This window comes from Mirounga angustirostris, unplaced genomic scaffold (genome assembly GCF_029215605.1).
Source record: "Mirounga angustirostris isolate CCGP_5_RB_7025 unplaced genomic scaffold, mMirAng1.0.hap1 SCAF_8, whole genome shotgun sequence".
Lineage (NCBI taxonomy): Eukaryota > Metazoa > Chordata > Mammalia > Carnivora > Phocidae > Mirounga > Mirounga angustirostris.
The window spans coordinates 130,062,187-130,085,558 of record NW_026991716.1 but is presented as its reverse complement, the minus strand read 5'-3'; the positions used below and the strand labels follow the sequence as shown (position 1 = coordinate 130,085,558).

The following is a 23,372-nucleotide window of genomic DNA, read 5'->3' as shown; positions in this document are numbered from 1 at the left end:
TCTGTCCGCTAACTTCGTGAAACCAAGCCAGGAAGGCAAGGGTTAAGGAGTCAGGCTTCTCTCAAACTCCCTAAGGCTGGAGTTGTATTGAATTGTAACCCAACCCGGCATTCCTCTTCTGCTCCCTCCCCTCCTTTTGTCCCAGGGACCGCGATTTTGACCACCGACCTCTTGAAGAGGCATTTCATTTTCAACTCGCTCCCCACCCACGTACCTCCCCGCTTAGCACAAGAAAAGAAACGCTCCCCTAATCAAAAGTAGATTAACTCACACCCTTTTCTCTACCTACATTTGCATTTGGAACACCATGGACGAGGCTACAAACAGACCCCTGGGTTGCACGGTTTATCCATGGCTTTAGGGAAAACTGGACAAAAGCTGTGTCTTCTCCGCAGTCCTGTATTTGCAGTCTGCTGCTCTGGCCAGTGCTGGGCGCCCCTGCCGACTCCTCTCCCACTTAGAGCTTCTGAAAGGTTAACAGCATAGCTTGAAGCCCTATTATAAAACTGAAGGAACTCTTGTGACATTTCTTGTTGATCCAAAGGGAAAAAAATGGTTTGTTTCAGAAGAAAATATTTTATTTTAAGATTTTTATTTATTTATTTGACAGAGAGAGACACAGCGAGAGAGGGAACACAAGCAGGGGCAGTGGGAGAGGGAGAAGCAGGCTCCCCACGGAGCAGGGAGCCCAATGTGGGGCTCGATCCCAGGACCCCGGGATCATGACCGGAGCCGAAGGCAGACGCTTAACGACTGAGCCACCCAGGTGCCCCCAGAAGAAAATATTTTAAAGTGCAGTTTAAAGGAATGGCTTGTTCTGCCTCCTCTCAAGACACACACACACACACACACACACACACACCCATAATGTCCCTTAGGCAGCTTGCGGAGAAAATTGAGGAGTAATTTTGCCTCAATGTGATTTTGATTTTGCCATTTGCCATTCGAATGCGCAGATGTAGGCGGCAGCCTCTTTCCTTCAGGGGCCTACTTTAGGGAAGAGGGGTGTCAGTGATTCCAACACAGAATCATTATGGATTCTTTCCTATTAGTTTAACAAAACAAGAATCTTAACATTTAGAAGAAGCATTCCATTTCGCTTTGGGTGGGACAGATGCTTGCAACTTCCCATCATGTCTTTATTATTTGCTTAATACTTCCCCTTGCAGAGCAATGTTGATTCGCACTTCTCAGGAAGCGTCATCTCACTTTTGTTAATGGATCGGTTATTGTACAAGAATCTTCTCTAAGTATGAAAAGCTCATTGTAATTAATGAAATTCGGGTACCTGCTACGGCATGGGTGAACCTTGGTAACATTATGCTAAGCGAAATAAGTGAGACACAGAAGGACAAATATTGTTTAATTTGGGCAAATTCATAGACGGAAAGCAGACTGGAGGTTGCCAGGGGCTGGGGGGTGGGGAGTGGAAAATGGGGAGTTATCATTTAATGGGTACAGAATTCTGTTTGGAATGTTAAGAGAGTTCTAGAAAGGAGTGGTGGTGATGATTGCACAACACTGAATGTGCTTAATGCCCCTGAATTGTACACTTAAAAATGGTGAAGATGGTAAATTTTCTGTAATGTGTATTTTTTTACAAGAGCAGAAGACGTTGAAAAAGTCAATTACTATAATTACAAAATCACTTTGTTTATGAAGGCCAGGCATCAGACGGTAGATTTTAGATGCTATACCAAACACAAGGAAAGTTTTTTCTTGCTCTTCTGGAACATCAGTAAGGACTTTGGTTATGCTCTAAGCCCTAATTCACAAGTAAAATTCACCAGGGTGACCGAGGTGAGTTCTAGATGGCCTTACGTTAGTTGATCTACTAAGGAGTTCCTTCCTCTGGCTCCTTGTGTTGTCACCCCAACACCCACCCTCCCTTGCTGGGGGTGAGGAAACCAAATAATTAAGCTTATTTTAAACATGTAGGGTAAACAGGCTCTCAATGAGAGCTTGGGGACTCTCTTGGGGTAAAGACATAGGAGTTACTGTTTGGCGTTTGAAATAATCTATTTTGGCCACTCAAAGGACTTGCTTATTTCCTGGTTACATTCTTGAGAGCTGAGACTGGAGGAGATGAGATCTCCAGTCATCTTTAGATTTCAGCTTTTTGAATTAAACTCATTTATAGAGGATGAAGCTGAGGTCAGACTGGTGGGTCATCCATGGGCACACAGCTATGGGACCAGGTCCCAGGCCAACCCTCTGTCCCTTAAATCAATCTCAGTTTGACCTAGCTCAAATCAAAATTCTGAAAGTAATTTCCTTCCACCACTGCAGCCCTTTATATTGGAGATGAATTCCAACTACATGTAGGTATGCCAGGTAAACTAAAAACTGCAATGAGGTATAACCTATCCTTTTTTAAATTGCACAGTTAAAATAATTTTCAGAAATAACATAGATTAACAAACACAACAACCGATGATACTTTAAAACCTACCAGAAATTACTGGCCTTTGTAAATAATGCCAATTATATTAATAATCCTATAATAATAACTCTCATTTGAGGGCTTACTGTGTGTCTAGCATTGTGCTAAAGCACTTTGCAGGGAAAACCTTACATATTTTCATAATGACCCTGTTATTTCCATTTCACAGGTGAAAATGTAGAGACATAGAAAAGTTCAGTAACTTGTCCAAGATGACACAGGAAAATGGCAGAGTCAGGATTTGGGTTCAGTTCTCACAGATTTTAGTTTTTCATCATTTTGTTATATTTTGCAGGGGATGGGGGAGGCTATAATTTATGCTGTCTTTAAATGTCGGTTGTTTGCTTCATAACAATGGGGAAAAAAATCCCTTTAGGACTGTAGACCTCAACATCGATTGCCTTTTGGAATCTGGAGAGCTTCAGAAAAACAGAGACCACCCTCAGAAGTCACCTGGGTGGCTCAGTCGGTTGGGCGTCTGCCTTCGGCTCAGGTCATGATCCTGGGGTCCTGGGATTAAGCCCCGCATGGGGCTCCCTGTTCAGTGGGGAGTCTACTTCTCCCTCTGACCCTCCCCCCTCTCATGCTCTCTATCTCTCTCATTCTCTCTCTCTCAAATAAATAAAAATCTTTAAAAAAAAAAAAAAAAAGAAAGAAAGAAAAACGGACACCACCCCCGGAGAAACGGATTTCATTAGCCCAGGGTGTAGCCTGGGCTACACCCGATCTTTTAGCTGCTCCTCCTAACCAGATTTCTGAGGTGATAGCTTTTAATTGCTCAAATAATAGACCCTTTGAACCTGTTTATGAGGCTTACTATCCTCGGTATAAATCTAGCTGGTGACCTCTTAATTGCGTGTTCCTCATAAGGGATCTTCATTACGTTCTACTTTTTCCTATTTTTGAAGTAGGAGTTTTCGTCTAGTGGATCTTCTTAATACAAGTGGTTTTTGAAGAGTCTGGCTACGTTTGAATGTTAAGTAAATTTATACACTTAATCAGTAACCCTCTTTACCTTATACTTTTTAAAATTAGGAAGCAAACCTCAAAGCCGATTCCTACTTCAGAGCAGGCAATGGCAAAAAAGGGTCCCAGAGCACCATCCGGATGATCAGCACAAGGGGACTAGCCCAGACACATTCTCGGGGCTGCAGGAGACCCTCCAAAGCCTACCTCCCCCTGTGCTGGGGCAATTTCACCCCTTGCATTAGACTTGTCCCAAGAAGTTGCTAAGGAGGGGACTCCACCTGTTGCCACGTCCCTTCTGTATCGGCCCTCTGGTCGTGCCTCAGCTCTTCGGTGGCTAGACACAGAAGAGGCTTGATTCGCTGCCCATCAGTGGCCGAGATAGAGGAAACTGGGCAATAAAAGTAATAGGTTTCCAGAAAATTTCATTAACAACTATGTGTGAGAACTCTCTTTCATTGGTCTGTAAGGGGGCGCTCGCTAAATCTTAGGTTTTCCAGTTGTTTCTAAGCGAAATGGCTGGGAGACAGGACCTGGGTATGTCCTGGTGCTGCCAATCCTTAGCCTCAGGGTCTGGGTTTGAGCGGCTCTCAGCTCTCAGGCGCCTGAGCATCTTACCTCATTTAATCCTCACGTGGTCCTAGGACGTATGCAATATCGCTTTCTTTTTAAGATGAAGACACCACGGTTACAGAAGTTAAGTAACTGCTTAAGATCAAAGGTCTCGACAACCAGGATTTGCATCCAGCTGGGGAAATCACTTGGTTCTCTGAATCTCTACTTCCTCGCCTATAAAAATGACTGGGTAGAACGAGATCATTCCTTCAGCAGGTATTTAGGGATGGCCCATTGAGGGTCAGACACAGCGCTGAGAGGAGAGGAAAGAAAGGGGAGGAAAACATACCAACGCACCTCAACCCTTGCAGAATCTGCAGTCAGACCTGAGTTATTTCCTGGTTCTGTAATTGCGTGTGATTTATAAATAAAAAATGAGGCCTAGGGACACCTGGGTGGCTCAGTCAGTTAGGCGTATGCCTTCAGCTCGGGTCATGATGCCAGGGTTCAGGAATAGAGTCCTGCGTCAGTCTCTCTGCTCAGTGGGGAGCCTGCTTCTCCCTCTGCCTGCCACTCCCCCACTTGTGTGCTCTCTCACGCTCTCTGACAAATAAATAAATAAAATCTTTTTTTTTTTTTTTTTTTTTTTTTTTTTTAAAGATTTTATTTATTTATTCATGAGAGACAGAGAGAGAGAGAGAGAGGCAGAGGGAGAAGCAGGCTCCCCGCAGAGCAGGGAGCCCGATGCGGGACTCGATCCCAGGATCCTGGGATCATGACCTGAGCCGAAGGCAGACGCTTAACCATCTGAGCCACCCAGGCGCCCAATAAATAAAATCTTTAAAAAAAATAATAATACGTGGTCTATATAGACACTGGAATATTACATAACCTTAAAAAGGAAGAAAATTCTGATGCCTACTCTATAAAATAAGGATAGACCTTGAAGACACGATCTAAATGAGATAAGGCAATCGCAAAAGGACAAATGCTGTATGAATCCCCTTATATGGGGGTACCTAGAGTCGTCAAATTCATAGAGACAGAAAATAGAATGGGGGTTGCCTGAGGCTGAGGGAGGATAGAATGGGGAGTTACTGTGTAATGAATACACAGTTTCAGTTGATAGGAAAGTTCTAGAGAAGGACGGTGGTGATGGCTGCACAACCACGTAAATGCACTCAGTGTCACTGAACTGTACACTTAAAATGGTTAAAATGATAAATTTTATGTATATTTTACCACAATTTAAAAAAGAGACGAAAAAATTCTATATGAGCTACTGTACAGAACCATGCTATACCCCTTAAGTGGCAAAGTAGTCTTGGTGGCCAAAGGAGAAACCAAAGACATGAATGATGGGAAAATAGTTAACTACTGTATTGTGCGAGGCCGACAAGCTGTGCATCAGCCCGAGCTACCTTTTCCTCTTCTAGGTGTTAAAGAGCAGGGTTGCACTTGGCTTTAGGCTTATCACATAATCTGGGTAAATTCTTCCATGTGATTAGTTTCACAAGGTGCAAACATCTTTGGAAGATATTTCTGGCCATGGGAAACTTCTTCCAACTGAAAGTTGGTTTGTTTAGAGCATAATTTCCTGAATTCTATAATTTTCTACCCACTCAGTATAATTGAATATTCAAGATGGCACACATCCAAAAGGCAGCATGATTCTAACCCAACTGAACAGGACCTGTTTTAGCAAATCTTCAATAGAATTTTGCCCATGGGCGGTCTTTGAAATATATGAGCAGTTCTTTAGCAGACCAGTAATAATAGCTACTCAATCACTTGAGTTAACTCAAGTTTCTGAGATGCCTTTTCATTAAAAATCAAAATGTTGCCTCAAAAGAAAAGCCTAATAGAATGGGAAGGACTTTTTTGGTTGCAGGTATTTCTAGAAGTGCTTGATCATGCAGAAGAAATGAATGTACTCAGGTCTGCGAAAAGGACAGTTTTTGTTTTTTTTCCCTCCCCTAATTGCATTGTAAGGCTATACTTTCCTTTAATACATCAACTAACTGAATCTGCAAGTGTAGGTGGAAAAAATCATTCTAATTTTAACATCAGAGACACACTAACATTTACCCCTTAAATCTCCTTGGCATACGAAGAGTTTCATAGACAGAAAATGCTATCATCTGTGCAAGAACATTCGACCAAATTGTGCACATCCTTTCAGTAAAAGAAAAAGTTCCTACAACTACTTGTGTTTATAAGTAATCATAATTGTTGGTTTGAGAGTAGGGTAGAAAAAAAAAAATCTATTTGTTAGTTTCCGGAAATGAACTGTCAAACTGCTAAGAGAACTTGAAATTCTTTCAAACCATTTTTTCTTAAAAGGTGGAAATGAAAAGAACCTTAAGGATATTTGTCATAGTCCTTACTAGTCTCATTTAAGATAAATGGGAGGCCATGTTTTTTGACAGTGGGAATACTGTTCTTCAATCTTCCACTCTGAGCAAAGACAGGGGGGAGGGTGGTGGGGAGACTTACTTGTAATAGGTCATACTACTTCAAAGAATAAGTACAGTCAGTTCTGCTATAACGTTTGTTTTGAAAACATGAATTTGTTCCCAACATGATTAATACAAAGGAACAATTTTTTTTTTTTTTTTTAGATTTTATTTATTTGTTTGCTAGAGAGAGAGAGACAGAACACAAGCAGGGGGAGTGGGACTCAATCCCAGGACCCTGGGATCATGACCTGAGCCGAAGGCAGATGCCTAAAGGACTGAGCCACCCAGGCGCCCCACAAAGGAACAATCTGAACTTAATTCAAATTTCCTAACTTTGCCTTCGCTTATGCAGGATTTCATCCATGAGAAACACTAGGTGGATGCAAAAAAAATGCCCCCAGTTCCAGAGAGCAGCACAGGAATACAAAAACACACTCACCCCAAATGCCTACCAGGGAACTCGGTCCACCTGCGCGGGCATCGTGTGCCACACCCACCCATGTCAGGTAATCTTACTTCACAGGGGGGTGAGCCCCTCTGTGCCTTCACAGTAACTCCTAAATGGCAACCCTCTGGATGCTTTCCTCTCTCTTTAATCTTTCTCTTTCCTCTTAGCCTATCTTGCATTTTCCCTCTCTGTTCTCTGTTTTTTTTTTCCTCTCTACTGTTCTTCTTTCTCATTCTTTCCCTCTCGCTCTCTCTCCTACAGAGGGTGGCAGCTGTGGAAGATGCTTGCTTCCACAAGCAACTTCAAGGTCAAGTGTCATATCTACATACAGGGTATGTATTTCTTAACCATTTAACAGGTCTAAAACTGTCCCCATTTTCCCTCAGATTCCTATCTTTTTAAATGTATCGCGGATGATGTTTTTGAATGTTGTATTCAAAACTCATTTTTCCTGTAAGTCTTATTTTTTCCCCAAGTTGATTTTGCCCAGGGAGAGATTTTTAGGAACACACATGTCATATGTTGCATTATAGCAGAACCAATTGTAGGCACTTTGACATGCATAGAGATCTTCCCTCTCTCATCTGTATGTTCTCTTTCTTGGGTCTTAGATATTTGATATGGGCATTAAAACAATCCCCATCTATAATCTATTCTCAAAATATAAACTCTTGTAACCCGGTAAGAATACCCTACAAAGCCTGACTCACGGCCCCAATACCCTTGACATCCTTAGACTGACCTCAATTATTCATCCCTCCCCACATTTCAAGAAGCAAGTCACAAATCAGGACTGTCAGGAACTCAAGGGTGACTTTTCCATTATCTGAGGTTTAGTATTTCTCAGGGAGACAATGAGACCATCACTGCACCCATAATTATTATAACAATTGGTGATCATTATGCTATTTCTACAAAGTAATTTGAAAACCGTACCCCAGGTGAAGGTTAACAATATAAACAGACTACCATTTATCAATGGTAAATTTATTTTCTGTAAGTTCACTTCTGGAAGGATGCAAATTGACTTCCACTTCTTACCGAAAAGCATCCATAATAACATCAGTTAGTTTGGGGTGTAAAAAGCTAAGAATGTATAAAAACAATTTTCACAGTTTGGTCTTTCATTGCTCATTTTTTGTTGAAATATCCATAATTCTCATTTTGGCTTCTCCGAATGGCTAAGAAATGAGTTTTAAAGAAGAGCATAGCAGTAAAAAGGAGAGCATTCAGTTTTCAAATAAACTTGATCAGTGTGGCCATAAACTTGTAGATCCCAAGCATCATTCTGTTCAGTGGTTAATGGCTTCGGTCCATTATCCTCATTGATTTGCCTTCTGCTCACAAGGTTCCCAGAACACTAGCAAGATAAGCACAAACCCTGCTTTTGAACTATTGCTAGGCCCAGCAGCCCTGTTTTTAAACCGGAATACTACCTATGGTGTTCAATAATTCCAAAGAGCCCTATTGGCTGGTTGTGTGGATGGGGATGAGTAGAATGATGGGAGAAAGGGTAAAGAAAAAGGGAGTGATGAAGATAAGTGAGACGGGAGAGAGGAGCAAAAATGACACACTGGTCTGAGTCTGTTCCAAGACCGAAATGGAGAATTCATTTAAAACATTCTGTAGTACCACTTGGCAGAGGGAGTCACCATAATCTCAGCAGTAAGCATCACCAAAATCATTCCTGCTTTCTTCCTTGTTCATTTTTATTTTTAGTGACGGTTGGTGGGGTTGGGGGGAGACACACGGTGTAGTTTCACAACAGGAATGTTTTAATTCTATACAATGTGTCATTGCAGACTGCCAGGTGCTCACCAAATGTTTCCCGCCTTCTTTGGGCACACAGCTAGACTCCATCTGCAGTTTGTTGTGGCCATCTGAGAAGAGTCTCACCTGGGGAATGAGGCCAGGGGGCTGAGCCCCTTCTGTGACTGTCTTAGAAACCTCCCCCAGGCATGTCTCCCTGTCTCCTTGTGCTTCTAGCCAAATGAGATGGTGCAGACTGCAGCAATCTTGAAGATGGCAGAGCCTCATCAGCTGGGGTCCTCGAATGAGTGCATGCAGGAGCACCGCTCCCGCCAACCTGCACACCTACTGTTCCAGAAGAAAGAAATATACTCCTGTTCTATTAAGCCACTGGGGAGTTTCTATCTGTGACTGTGGCTTAGCCTATTCTTACACAGATGTGTAAGACGTGTTCCAAATCTATAGAGCAGAGGTTCTCCGCCAGAAGTGATTTTGTCCTGCAGAGGATGTTCTGCAATGTCTAGAGATATTTTTGGCTGTTACAAAAGGAGATGATGGTGGTTCTATTGGCACCTAGTGGGTAGAGGCCAGGTTTGCTGCGAGACATCCTACAACCCTCATGACTGTCTCCCACAACCAAGAATTGTCCAATCCAAAATGTCTGTGGGGCTCCTGTTGCAAAACCCTGCTCCAGAGAGAGTAAGAAGAGGGCAAAACGTTTGAACCCTTTGCTAGGTTCTAAGAGAAGATTTGCAATAACAGTGTAGACTACTGGTAAAAGGAGTGGGCTCTGGAATGAGACCCGTTTCAGTTCCAGCTTTACCACTGTCTATGTGGCCTTGGACAACTTACTTAACCTTCTGCACGCTCAATATTCTTGTGCTAAAACAGGAAAATTATACTAATACCCACATGATGGGGCTGTGAGTGAGGATGGGGCTTAAGGCGGCGCCTGATATACGGTAAGTACTCAAATATTAGTTGCTGTTCATGTTTATTTCTTAGTGTTTCTATTGTTGTTATCAAGGCACATATTGATAAAATTTAGAAGTGTTAGATACATAGTGTGTTTACAGCTGTTGGGAACCAGTGAGGTGGTAGGAATGGTCACAAAGCTTGATGATGTCACTGTCTACCATGCTCCCAGGAGAATCTGATTAATATAAGTGTTTTAAATAATGTTCCTAAGTTTTCACTGAAGATCTAACCATAAAGATTTGGAGACAATAACCTAAACTGGCAGCCGTCATTAAGTACATGCCAACTCTTGTCAAGAGCCAACAGCTACTTTCCTATGCTACTTTTATTTATCAAATCTGAAAACTTCTACTGGCCTTGCTTTCACTAAACGCTGCTCACCTTGAACATTTACATTGTTAATACCTTCTGACTGATTGCAAATGAACAGAACACTCAACATGAGCCAACTCATTAGGACTGGAAAAAAGTGAAAATCCAGGTCTCTGCCCTTCCTCCCACATTACATTACAATGGGTAGAATAGATGAACACTCAGAATTGAAGAAGTCATAAATAAATGGAAAGACAGTCTGTACTGAAATTGAAGAAGACAGAAATAAATGGAAAGAGAGTCTGTGCTCATGGGTTGGAAGAATTAATATTGTTAAAATATCCGTACTATCCAATGCAATCTACAGATTCACTGCAATCCCTATCAAAATTCCAATGGCATTTTTCATGGAGCTAGAACAAATCATTCTAAAATTCATATGGAACCACAAAGGACCCAAATAGCCAAAGCAATCTTGAAAAAGGAAAAAAAAACAACAACAAAACCCAGAGGTATCACAATGCCTGATTTCAAACTATAATACAAAGCTATAGTAATTAAAACACTACAGGATTGGCATCAAAACAGTCACATAGATCCATGGAACAGAATAGAAAGCCCAGAAATAAACCTATGTATATACATATTGTTCATTAATTTCCAAAAGAGGGAAGAAGAATATATAATGGGGAGAAAACAGTCTCTCCAATAAACAACATCAGGAACACTAGACAACCATATGCAAAAGAATGAAAATGGACCACTTTCCTACACCATATACAAAAATTAACTCAAGGTGAATTAAAGATTTGAATGTAAGACCTGAAAGCATAAAACTGCTAGAAGAAAAAGTAAGCGGTAAGCTCAACAACAGTCTTAGTGATTTTTTTTGGATCTGTCTCTTCAGATAAGGTCAACAAAAGCAAAAATAAACAAATGGGACTACATCAAACTAAAAAGCGTCTGCAAAGCAAAGGAAACCATCAACAAAATGAAAAAGGCAATGTACTGAATGGGAGAAATATTTGCAAATCGTATCTCTAATAAGGGGTTAATATCTAAGATACATAAAGAACGCATATAACTTAGTAACACAAAACCAAACAATCTGATTAAAACATGGGCAGATGATCTGAATACTTTTTAAAAAATATTTTATTTATTTGACAGAGAGCAAGAAAGGGAACACAAGCAGGGGGAGTGGGAGAGGGAGAAGCAGGCTTCCCGCTGAGCAGAGAGCCCGATGCGGGGCTCGATCCCAGGACCCTGGGACCATGACCTGAGCCAAAGGCAGATGCCCAATGACTGAGCCACGCAGGTGCCCCTAGATACTTTTCAAAGAAGATATACAGATGGCCAATAGGCACATGAAAAGATGCTCAACATCACTAATCATCAGGGAAATGTAAATCAAAACCACGATGCGATGTTATCTCACACTTATCAGAATGGCTATTATCAAAGACAAGAAACAACAAGTGTTGGCAAGGATGTAGATAAAAGGGAACTCTCATACACAGTGGGAATGCAACTTGGTGCAGCCACTGCGGAAAACAATATGGAGTTTCCTCAAAAAGAGCTACCATATGATCCAGCAATTCCACTTCTTGGTATTTATTCAAAGAAAATGAAAACACTAATTTGAAAAGATATCTGCACCGTGTTCATTGCAGCATTGTTTATAATAGATATGGATATGAAGATATGGAAACAACCTAACAACCATAGATAAATGAATGGATAAAGAAGATGGGGTGTATATATACAATGGGATACTACTCAGCCACAAAAAAGAATGAGATCTTGCCATTTGTGGACCTTGAGGACATTATGCTAAGTGAAATAGGTCAGTCAGAGAAAGACAAATACCATGTGATTTTACTTTTACAAGTGGAATATAAAAATCAAAACAGACAAAACCAAACGGAACCAAGACTCGCAGGTACAGAGAACAGAGGTTGCCAGAGGGAACGGGGGCTGGGGGTGGGGTGCGAAATGGGTGAAGGGGATTAAGAGGTACAAACTTCTAGTTATAAAACAAATAAGCTATGAGGATGTAATGTACAGCACCGGGAATACAGTCAATAATATTGTATTAACTTTGTATGATGATAGATGGTAAATGTGCTTATTGTGATCAGTTCACAATGTATACAAATGTCAAATCACTACATTGTACACATGAAACTAACAGGATATTGTATGTCAATTACGCTTCAATAAAAACAAACAAAAAGTGGAAAGAAATCACCGTGTTTCTACCTTCTAAGTTTTTGTCATTGAGGTGGCGAAAGAGGAGAATGAGGTTGGGGAGGGAAGAAGGGAACACGATGACAACAACAATAATAATAAAGAGATCTGGACATGTATAGTCAAAGTGAGACTGGGGGGATTATGTGCAGCAATTAGATGTGCTGTTTAAGGAATAGCTCCAACACAAGCAGAAAACTATTTAACAGGTTTGCTTCTAAATTATTATAGATCTTAAATGGTTTTATGATAAAACCCTTGGAAGGAAAAACAAATAGAGACATTCAAAAAAAGTACTCAAATGCCACGTAAAAAAAAAAGTACATTAAATTGTGCCAAATCCCACAGTGTAAGTTCTTTATGAAATCTACCCACATAACAAGCCTTCATTAAAAACAATTCCTGCCAAGTCCTACACTCCAGCATTGAACACATATTTCCCCCGGTATTCAAAAAACTCTACACGACCTCATAAAAAGCGTCAGTATAATAAATGTTATTTATACTGGAGGGGAAGTATTTAGTGAGGATATCTGCAAATAAAAGGGTAATAAAAGCCATGACAGTTCACCTCTTCTCAACAGCCTTCTCTTTTAGTTCGAGACCTTTCTCCTCTTCTCCACAGTCCTAAGCAGTTATGGCTGGTCCAGGAGATGCCCACAGAGAATCCTATTTTCACGGCTAAGGGAAGAGAGCGGCAGAGACACAAACTGCCCCTTTTCCACACCAAACAGTCTTGTTTCTCCAACAGGATCCAAAGCAAGCCAGACTTCATCAGAAAATCACATCCAAATCGACAGCCTTGTCCTGGAGGGAGGGGTGGCCCTGGACAAAAGCTAACTCAGATTCCATTCTATCAGAATCTGAGTCTCTATGCTAAGTCTCTAGACAGAGAAAATGGTGCACAGGCCCTACAGACTCCTCAGGACTGGTCACTAGGTTTCTTTCTTCCCCTCTGCTGATTTGAGAGAAGGCTTGCTTCCCATGTGTAAGGTTATTCTTCCAACTAACGTGGTGTCTCCAGTACTAAGAGCAACCTCTTCTGGAAGCCATGGCAATGGGCAGAATAGCTTTCAGTGTGTTTCACGTCAGCAAGCATGTGCAAAGCATCCTTCTTTCCTCCACCTACCCTGACACTGTCTACACTATCATGCACTAAAACAAAGAGTCCCTGTAGACTGATAAACACAAGAGCTTGGCGAGGGGGGGGGGGGGGGCTGGGAAGGGGGTCGGAGATCAACATTCTAATCCTTGTTCAGCTACAGCTTTTGAACAATGCTGAATGCTCTCCACAAAGCTATGTTTAATAAGGCTTTGGCTCTTTAAGTTTTAAACATTAAGGCTGGGTGGGGGGCGCCTGGATGGCTCAGTCATTAAGCTCTGCCTTCAGCTCAGGTCATGATCCCAGAGTCCTGGGATCGAGCCCCGCGTAGGGCTCCCTGCTCGGCGGGGAGCCTGCTTCTCCCTCTCCCTCTGCCTGCTGCTTCCCCTGCTTGTGCTCTCTCTCTGCCAAATAAATAAATAAAATCTTTAAAAAATAAAAATAAAAAAAAAAATAAAACATTATGGCTGGGATAATCACTTCTCAGCTTTTAAACACACTGTGTGGACAAAGGTGCTTGAAAAGAATTTTAGCTCTCTAGAAGATGATAGAAAAAAATAAACTGTTACATTTAGTACTTTACCCACTTTTTCCTACTAAATACACATGTCCTCAATGTCCAAAAAAGATGATTTAATGTAGTATCGCTTATAGTTCAAAGATAATATTTTGTAGTAGGGAATTAACTTCTAATTGCACAGCATGATATAACATTATGAACTATTTAAAAACTTTCCTAAAAGGCTAAAACAGGCCATAAAGTATATCTGGGGCCAAATCTTATGAGGCTTTCAAAGGCTCTTTTATAGATCATTTAGGAAGATTAAAGAAACCCCCTCTACCCATGAGAGTCCCTACTCAGTCATTGTTAAGGTTCCATTAAACATGAAAGAGATCCTTATTTTCTACTTTCCAACCACGGATTTCTATCTCTCCACAAATTGTCTCATTGGTTATTTTACTTTTAACTTTTAAAACTTGCTTTCTTATTTATTACCTCATTTTATCTGTGAATGCTATTAGGAGCCATATATAGAAATGGAAATAACAGCTCCATTGTTCCTTTGAGTAGGAGGGACAGTCAAGATCTCACCTCTCTTTCTTTCCCTCTTTCTCTCAAATGTCAAGTGTATAAAATTAGATGACTAGCATGTCGGGCAAAGAAGCAGAGGATGGAGTAGCCATGGTGGGGGAGGGAGGAGCAGGGGGCTCAGAACAAAGGATCTGGGGAGGAATGCAAGAAATAAACAGCAATAGGGATAAGAACAATAACATTTTTAAAATGTTCAGGAAATGGGAAAGGAAAAAGACCTATATATTTGGGATTAGTACAATCTCTCTACATATGGGAAAGAAAGGCAGATAACCTTCTTTGTAGGTGTAACCAACATCTGGGGATTCTTTTGCCTAAATAAGGTTGGAAGGATCTCTTCTCTGAAGTCAGTTATTCTGGGACCAAGTTGAATAGGTCAAAGCACATGGTGTTAATGTCTCTCTCTCGTCTTTTTTTTTTTTTAAGATTTTATTTTTAAGCAATCTCTACACCCAATGTGGGGCTCAAACTCATAACTCCGAGATCAAGAGTTGCACGATCCACTGACCGAGCCAGCCAGGCGCCTCTGTGTTAATGCCTCTTAAATCTATGTATATATCCGTGATCTTTCACAAAAATGTTTCCATTTATAAATCCTACAAACAAATCTAAACCTGACCTGTGGGGATGATGTATGTGGTATATGGATAAAAGGCGCTACTTACAGGGGAAATTGATTGAGGATGAAGTGCATTAGATGAAATTCGTTAAGCAGTGTGCAGAAAATCAGAAATGTGCTCCTGCACAGATGAAACATGACTTACCAGTATCTCTATAAATGCTTAGACTTTTTTTTCCCCCTCAGAAATAATTCTTGCTGAGAAGGAGCCAACTAACAAGCTCCACCCCTTAGGTGTGGTGAGAACTTGTATTAGCAGGTTGTTAATGAGCAGCTCTTTTCCCATTTTGAAATTCTGCATTTGAAAAATTGAGGATCTGAGAGAAGTCGGCTACAGAATTATAAAAATAAGTTAGGAATGGATCAAGGAAAACACATTTGAATGGAATCGACACTTTGTATTTTAAAAGAATATCGATTTTCACAGTCTTTATTGGGTAGAGTTGCTGCAAGTAGAAAAATAATTGATTATTCTTCATCAAGGAAAGAACTAGATAAAATGAGTTTAACCATTCTGTGAAAATTGTGATCTTGAGAAACAGAGTAACAAAAGTACGTGAAGAAAAAGCTGTGACAACTAATCCCTCATCTAAAGAGTCTGGCTTTTTCTAGGTGGAGAGGGTAAATAAGTCAAAGCATTCTGGTGAATTCCGGAACAAAGCAGCATTTACTTCGACCTACATGGGTGCCTCCCACTGCGTTTGGGACTTTTCTTCCCCAAATACTCTTCCTCCCAACATCCTCATGTGTCACCTTATGTGTCACCTCAGGTTTTCAGTGGATTCATTGGAAATAATCCAGTTGCATTCAAAATAGTAACGCTGGGATCACCGGTTTTACATTTTTTTCCTAATTAAATGTCTGCTGTAGCAAACTGACTAACCTGTTTATTTTTGTGAAAGGCTTTAGGTAAAACACAGTATAGTTGAATGGTGACCACTCTCAACCAGCAAATTCGGAGGAGGCTGCTGATGAGGATACTCTCCTCTTATTAACTGCTTACTATGTGCCACATCCTGTCCTAAGAGTTTTTCATGTATTTAATTCTCATACTAATCCTATGAAGTGGGTACTACTTTTTAGTCTCATTTTAGAGTTAATGAAACACAGGCACCAATTCAGAGCCTCAAACTATGGCCCCTGGGTCAAACCTCGCCCCATGGATTTTACTGGAAAATCCATACTCATTCATTGACATCATGTCTGTGGCTGCATCTGAGCTACAACAGACCTGAGCGATTATAAGTGAGACTTCAGGGCCCAGAAACCCTAACATTTACTCTCTGGCTCTTTATAGAAAAAGTCCACCAACCCCCAGTGTAAAACATGGTCAATTCACCAATCATGAAAAAAAAAAAAAAAAAAAAGGGCATGAACATCTGGGCAGCTTGGAATAGAACTTCTACTGAAACTTTCTTAGCAGAAAATATCCTGTCTTTATCGGTCCCCTTTTGTTCAGATCTTACCCATTTCCTCTCACCAAGGTTTAGCAACCAGCCTCAGAAAAAAACAACAGTGTTCATGGAATATCAGTTCAGAAACTTACGGCTTCTCTCTCAGTATGGTGAATTTTGGTTAGGTGGAGGGATTTCCAAGAAAGAAAAGAAAAAGGACAGACCAAAGCAAGCTTTGACAACCATGGATTTCCTGAGAGGTTGCAAAATTTTTGGCAGTTTCACAGGTATTTCTTCGCAAGTACAAATGACATCATTGTTGAAATTAAAAAGAAAATTGGCCTGCTGTATTCTACATTTGGTATCCCATATTGTTTTGGTTGAGCATCAATTGATTTTTCTATTTTTACCAGGAAGTTATGTCATAACTATTTTTAGTAGACAGCGTCTGGTTCTGTCATTTATGGAACTCAACACACAATTATGCCTCAGAATTTTTTTTTCTAAAGCTCTAAGAATGCATGTATTTGGTGCAGAATGTGCTCATCAGCAAATATCCCACTATACTCTGAAACATTTGACATTAAAAGTCTAAAACAGGAAGAGGGCACTAACAAATCAAAGAACTTGGTATATTCCCAGGCAGCAATGTGGGTCCAGCTTTATAGTATATAAATTTATCTTTAAAAATTCATATTTTTAATCATTAATTGAGAATGAGTTAGTATGTGAGCTGCTCTGGTAATTTTTATTTTATCCTTAAAAACCTATCTATAAATCAAAGTCAATTCATAACTCAGTTTCCAGAGTACCTAATCTGGCCCATCAGCTGAGCCCAATTCACATGGGGTCAAATAATTTACGCAAACTTGTTCACTATCAAAGTGAAAAGAAAGTAAATGCCCGAGACAAGACAAAGCCCAGGTTTTTCCTCTTCCCTTCCCTACCTTCCCCCAAACACCAACGAATAGAGGACAGCACCAAACAGTGGCTCCCAAGCTCATCTGAATCCCTTGGGGCTCTTCCACCAGCCCTCTGCCGGGGCCATACCCCAGGCCCCTGAAATCACAGTCTCTGGAGGTGGGACACAGTACCTGTCTGGGAAGCTCCCAGACACCAGTAGACCATTGTGATTCAGGTGGAGATAGCCGGATGGACTCAGTCCCGATACACCTGACATCAGCAAGTCAGGACACGTCCAGTCCTGCTCCAGGCCCTGTGGAGCACTTGGAGCTCTCAGGTGGAGAAGTTATTAACACAATCTACTGGTGGGCGCACTGGCACCCTTGTTCTTGCTTCTATCACATTATTAGTGCGTTACTGCAAATATGAAGAGGATTTTTAACACAACGAATATGGACCTCGGGTTCCTCTTAGGTGATGGTCTGTTTAAACATTCCCCCTACTCCTGTGTCTTAGGAGACAAAACATTCCCGATCCCTGGCTTTGTTTGCTCTTTATTTTGCAAGCATATTTATCCTGCACGACAAGCTTTAAAAGAACCAAAGAAGAAAGTTTGCCTTACCTCTACGATGCTTTTTAAGTCCTGCACATAAGTCCTTTCGGTCTCCAGAATCTCCTGAACAACTCTGTCCACATAGAGGAGCTTGGGGCTGGTGGCCGACTCGGCCCCCGTTCTGCTCGCCCCGCTTGCTTCCATTCCCCGCTGGGCCCGGGGCTGAACGTCGCCGCCCTCATCCGCGTCCTGCGGCCCAGCCCGGCTTTCCCGCTGCAGCTCGCTGCTGGAAAACGGCCCGGCTGGAATCAGCTCCAGTTTTATGGCCCCGGCTTCCTTATCTGGGTGAAACAAGCCCAAGTGGCTGTTTGAGACTAAGGTCATTCTGCTGCCGAAGGAGCCATGGCTGTCCCGGGAAGAGGCCGAGGACGACGTGGAGCCGAAGCTGACCGGGCGGTCGCTGTCGGAGAGCTCCATGGCCTTGGGTTCCAGGGTGTGGGGATGCCTGGCGGAGGCCTTGCGATCTGGAGTTTCTGTTACAGCTGAGGGCACTTCAAGACACAAGGGGTGCACATCTATATTCATTTTTTTTTAAAGGAAAGAACAAAAGAAAGAAAAAGGACAAGGTAAGTATTTTTAAATTACATCAGACAAGGTTTAAAGGAGGTTAAAACCTAGCCCCAAAGTATATATGGTCAGAAGTAAAAAGGTAGCGGGTTCGTTGTAGAAGGAAATACAAAGGCACCCATGGTGGGTCGAGTTGCAAAGTCAGAGTTTCTAAAGCATCACCTGGGAACACGTGAGAAATGCAGAGTCTCAGGCACCACCCCAGACCTGCTGAACTTCAGTCTGCACTTTCACAAGACACCAATGCCATTGTGCATAGAGTAAAGTTCGAGAAGCCCAGCAGCCACTGCCTCAAAGTGGGATCACCTGGAGTGACTCATACACGCAGACCCGTCCAGATTTACCAAATCAAAGGCTCAGTGGTCAGGGCATAAGGACTCGATAGCTTTAACAAGCACTGCACGTGATTCTTATGTGCTTAAAACACACCCTGCATGATTCATATGGAATTTTACAAAACACTGATCTACATTTTAAGTATCCCACTCTCGTTCCACAAAATTTTAAGCTACCATCCTGGATCCACCACTACTTAACGGACGCTGACAATTTCACATTTCACTTGGATACGGCATGAAAAAAAAAGGGTTGGGTGGACAGTAACTTTCTGATCCTGGGCAACAAAAGCCAAACTATTAAGACCCATACGTCCTTTCAAACTTTCTCTCTCAACACATTTCTCTCAATTTCTAGTTGAAAGTTGACATCGGGGTGCCGGGGTGGCTCAGTCAGTTAAGTGGCTGCCTTCGGCTCGGGTCGTGATCCCAGGATCCTGGGATCGAGTCCCGCATCGGGCTCCTTGCTCAGTGGGAGTCTGCTTCTCCCTCTCCCTCTGCCTCTCCCCCTGCTTGTGCTTGCTCTCTCTCAAATAAATCAATAAAATCTTTAAAACAAAACAAAACAAAACAAAATTGATGTCCCATTTGTGGTGCATATGAAGTTATACTGTTACAGAGGATACTTGATTAACTACAACGTTCCCCACATAAAGTTGACAACACAGCAGGGTAAAATACAATTAAATAATATAGAAACTCAATTATGAGAAAAATTATGTATTTTTAAAGAGAAAGGGCCGTTAGTGTTTAGAAGAGGGCACAAGAAGAGAGTAACTGCGAAGTCCAAAGGTCATTTAATCTATGTAGCATTTAAATCTTGAGGCCCTACGTGAAAGAAACTCACAGAAGCTATTTTGGTGAAACACACAAAGTTCCAGTCTTCTTCATTTGCAAGGCAGGACCAACATTGTTTTCCCCTAATGAGATCCCAAGTTTATGGAACAATATGCCTTGCAATGAAGAGTGTGATGAACGAAGACATTTGCGTCATTTTGGCAGGTTGCTTACCACCAGGATCCATGCCTACGGGTTTTCTTAGAAAAATACAAGAGTGCAACTTATGTTTGGAAGTTTATAACAGAACACACACAACAAGAAGAATATGATGATCATTTTTCAAAACATGAATTTGGTTTGGCTCTGTAATAAAGATTGTCAAAGAGCTGGTAGCGATATTTCTAGAATATAAAGAATCCATCCGGTCTGTATCCTTCCACATCCTAACTTTCTCCAGATAGTTTATATTCACGGCAAATATTAGTGCCAACCTATAATGCAAATATGACAATTATAAATATAAAATCAAAGAACTAAATTGGGTCAACAAGCAGGAATGGTAAGAAATATGTAGGAAATGAGTAATTTATCAGCATAACCACTACCACATGGTATAAACTTGCCACAAATTTTTAAAGCTTTTGCAATATTCTTTCTGCTTGCTCTATAACAACTTTATGGCCTATAAAACATGGATTGGTTATAGTAGTTAAAATGCACTTGCCCTAAAAAGCCTGATCCAACTTGAGTACGGCAAAAATCCAAGAATCAGCCAGGCATGTAGGTGTGCTTACAGCAGAAGACACTTGCCCACATTTGGGACTGGTGTTAAGAAAGTCCTAGGCAGTCAAAAGTAGAAGCAGACCCAGCAAGGTTTTCTTCCCCTCATGATGGCATCCATCATAACCATAACCATGCGGTTGATCTCACTTTCAGAAATGGGCACTACTTTGGGAAGTATATGATTATTCTTAAGGTCCCCAAGGTCCAATGAGGCAATGATTTAGTACCGAATATAAACTGGATATACTGTCCATGAAAGCCAGGGCATCTGGAAAGGTCCACATCAACCTACTCCCCAAAGACCTGGACACACCTTCTCTCCAGTATGGAAAACTATAACAGTTAATAAAACTCTTGGCACATATCCATTTTCAGGATTGGTAGAAATGAACACAATAGAGACTCACTTCTTTACTTTCATGCCAAGTTAGCCAGCCAATAATGAGACTGAGGGATTAAAGGGGAATAGAAGTGGCCAGGTGTTTCAGAGGAGTCCATGCTGGGCTGCTAGGGATGAGAGTGCCTTTCACACCTTCAAAAGTGGGAAAAAGTGGGATATGAAACTCAGATCAACAGGGGGTCCCTTCATGGATAAATTTTAAATGGCAGCATGAATTTGGGCCCTGTTCCAGGTAAAGCTTCCTATATTCTAATACCAGGCCATGTATTCTAGGCCACTGGGCCAGCCTGTTCTTCAGACTGCCAACCAGGCTCTTTTAAAATAGAGTATTTTTTTTTTTTTTTTAAGATTTTATTTATTTATTTGACAGAGAGAGAGGCAGTGAGAGAGGGAACACAAGCAAGGGGAGTGTGAGAGGGAGAAGCAGGCTTCCCGCGGAGCAGGGAGCCCGACGCGGGGCTTGATCCCAGGACCCCGGGATCACGACCTGAGCTGAAGGCAGACGCTTAACGACTGAGCCACCCAGGCGCCCCTAAAATAGAGTATTTGAGGGGCGCCTGGGTGGCTCAGTTGATTAAGCCGCTGCCTTCGGCTTAGGTCATGATCCCAGCGTCCTGAGATCGAGCCCCACGTCTGGCTCCCTGCTCAGGGGAGAGCCTGCTTCTCCCTCTCAGTCTGCCTCCCGCTCTGCCTACTTGTGCTTTCTCTCTGTCTGTCAAATAAATAAAATCTTTAAAAAAATAAAATAAAATAAAATAGAGTATTTGGGATATTTGGTATCTAATATTTAACCAAGCTTACTGCCCCAAATTAAAATAAACACCTTCCAAAATTGCCAAGGACAGAAGTGAAACATTTAATGCTAGGTCTCATACGATATGAGACTGAATTTGCTAATGGATCACATTTTTATGTTGATTCATTGCTTAGAAGATAATTAGTTTTCTCACATGAGGAAATGGACCTCATAAAAACCGCCTAGTCTTGTTCTCACCTCCCTTGAAATAATTTAAAATTTCCACCCTGTCTGGATTATTCTTCGTCATATAGCACACCAATTACTGATATTTATCTCCAGAGCTGTCCTGGTCAGCACAGTACCTGACATGTGACCAGTAGCCCATGTGACCATTGAGCACTTGAAATGCAGCTAGTCCAAACTGAGACATGTTGTAAGGATAAAATATATGCCAGATTTCAAACACTTAGTACAAAACACTGCCTTAATAATTTTTACATTAATTACAGGGTGAAATAATATTTGGGGATAATGGGTTAGATAAAATATCTTCTTAAAATTATTTTAACTGGTTTCATTTTGCTTTTTTTAATGTTGCTACTGGAAAATTACAAATTATCTATGTGGCCTGCATTGTATTTTAGTTGGACAATGAAGTCCTCTAGATCATTATATTGTTCTGTTAAGAGTCACATTTATTTCCTTATCAATCTTTATTCAAATAATAGTGAATGGAGAGGTGCCTACCATTCCGAGGTTGTCTTTTCTTCCCCTCCATTCATTAATATGCCATTACTGTTATGAGTTAATAAAAACAGAGGTGAGGGGCGCCTGGGTGGCTCAGTTGGTTAAGCAACTGCCTTCGGCTCAGGTCATGATCCTGGAGTTCTGGGATTGAGTCCCGCATCGGGCTCCCTGCTCGGCAGGGAGTCTGCTTCTCCCTCTGACCCTCCCCCCTCTTATGTGCTCTCGCTCTCTCTCTCAAATAAATAAATAAATAAATAAATAAATAAATAAATAAATAAATCTTTAAAAAAAAAACAGAGGTGAAGGCAGTCACTGTGTACTAGATATTGGGGTAATCATTCCCCTGGTAAACGGCAACACCCAGATAGAAAGCTGTAGAGCAAGAAAGCCTCTTCCTCCACCTTGAGTGAAGGATGCTGACAGGCTGTATTAACATTTGGCTAATGTGATGCTTTATTTTTCTTCTTATAACCTCTCTTTCTTCTTACCAAAACCCAAACCCTGGGAGATTACATAGCATCTTCTGAGAACTTGCCCACCATTGCTGATGGCCCACGTCAGCGGGTCTTTTGACGGTGAATATCCTGAAAGAAGCTGGTTCTGCCTGCCTGGAGGGTCTTGATCCATCTGATCCTTGGTAAACCCAGAGGTGGTGCTGGAAACCCAAGTCGAAGGTCTTAGAGTCTCAATGATTCTTTTTTTTATTTTATTTTTTTAAAAGATTTTATTTATTTATTTGAGAGAGAGAATGAGATAGAGAGAGCATGAGAGGGGGGAGGGTCAGAGGGAGAAGCAGACTCCCTGCTGAGCAGGGAGCCCGATGTGGGACTCGATCCCGGGACTCCAGGATCATGACCTGAGCCGAAGGCAGTCGCTTAACCAACTGAGCCACCCAGGCGCCCCAAAGTCTCAGTGATTCTTGCAGCCAGAAGTACTGTCAGCCTCAAAGCCATGAACATAAAATAGTCCTTCTTGTGCCATCCTCAAGAAAAGGAAAATAATGGCTATAGAGCTCCACATAGGTATGCTTTCCCACATTTTACTTCATGACAAATCTCTCTCTGTTTCTAGGTGAGAGAGATTTAATTCCTTGGCTTTTCTCTGTTTGCTCCTCAAACTTCCATCATTTTAACTGCT

At 41.5% G+C, this 23,372-nt stretch overlaps 1 protein-coding gene across 5 annotated transcripts in view; it reads right to left on the bottom strand.

Annotated features, from left to right (window-relative positions):
* The window catches only part of PLEKHG1 (pleckstrin homology and RhoGEF domain containing G1), a 226,066-nt gene that overhangs the window by 75,755 nt on the left and 126,939 nt on the right, over positions 1–23,372 (bottom strand). For all 5 annotated transcript variants that reach the window (XM_064598221.1, XM_064598222.1, XM_064598219.1 and 2 more), the window contains one exon: positions 17,894–18,399. In XM_064598221.1, coding sequence (XP_064454291.1) covers positions 17,894–18,301 — 408 coding nt within the window. In that variant the 5' untranslated portion in view covers positions 18,302–18,399. The remainder of the gene's footprint in view (positions 1–17,893; positions 18,400–23,372) is intronic.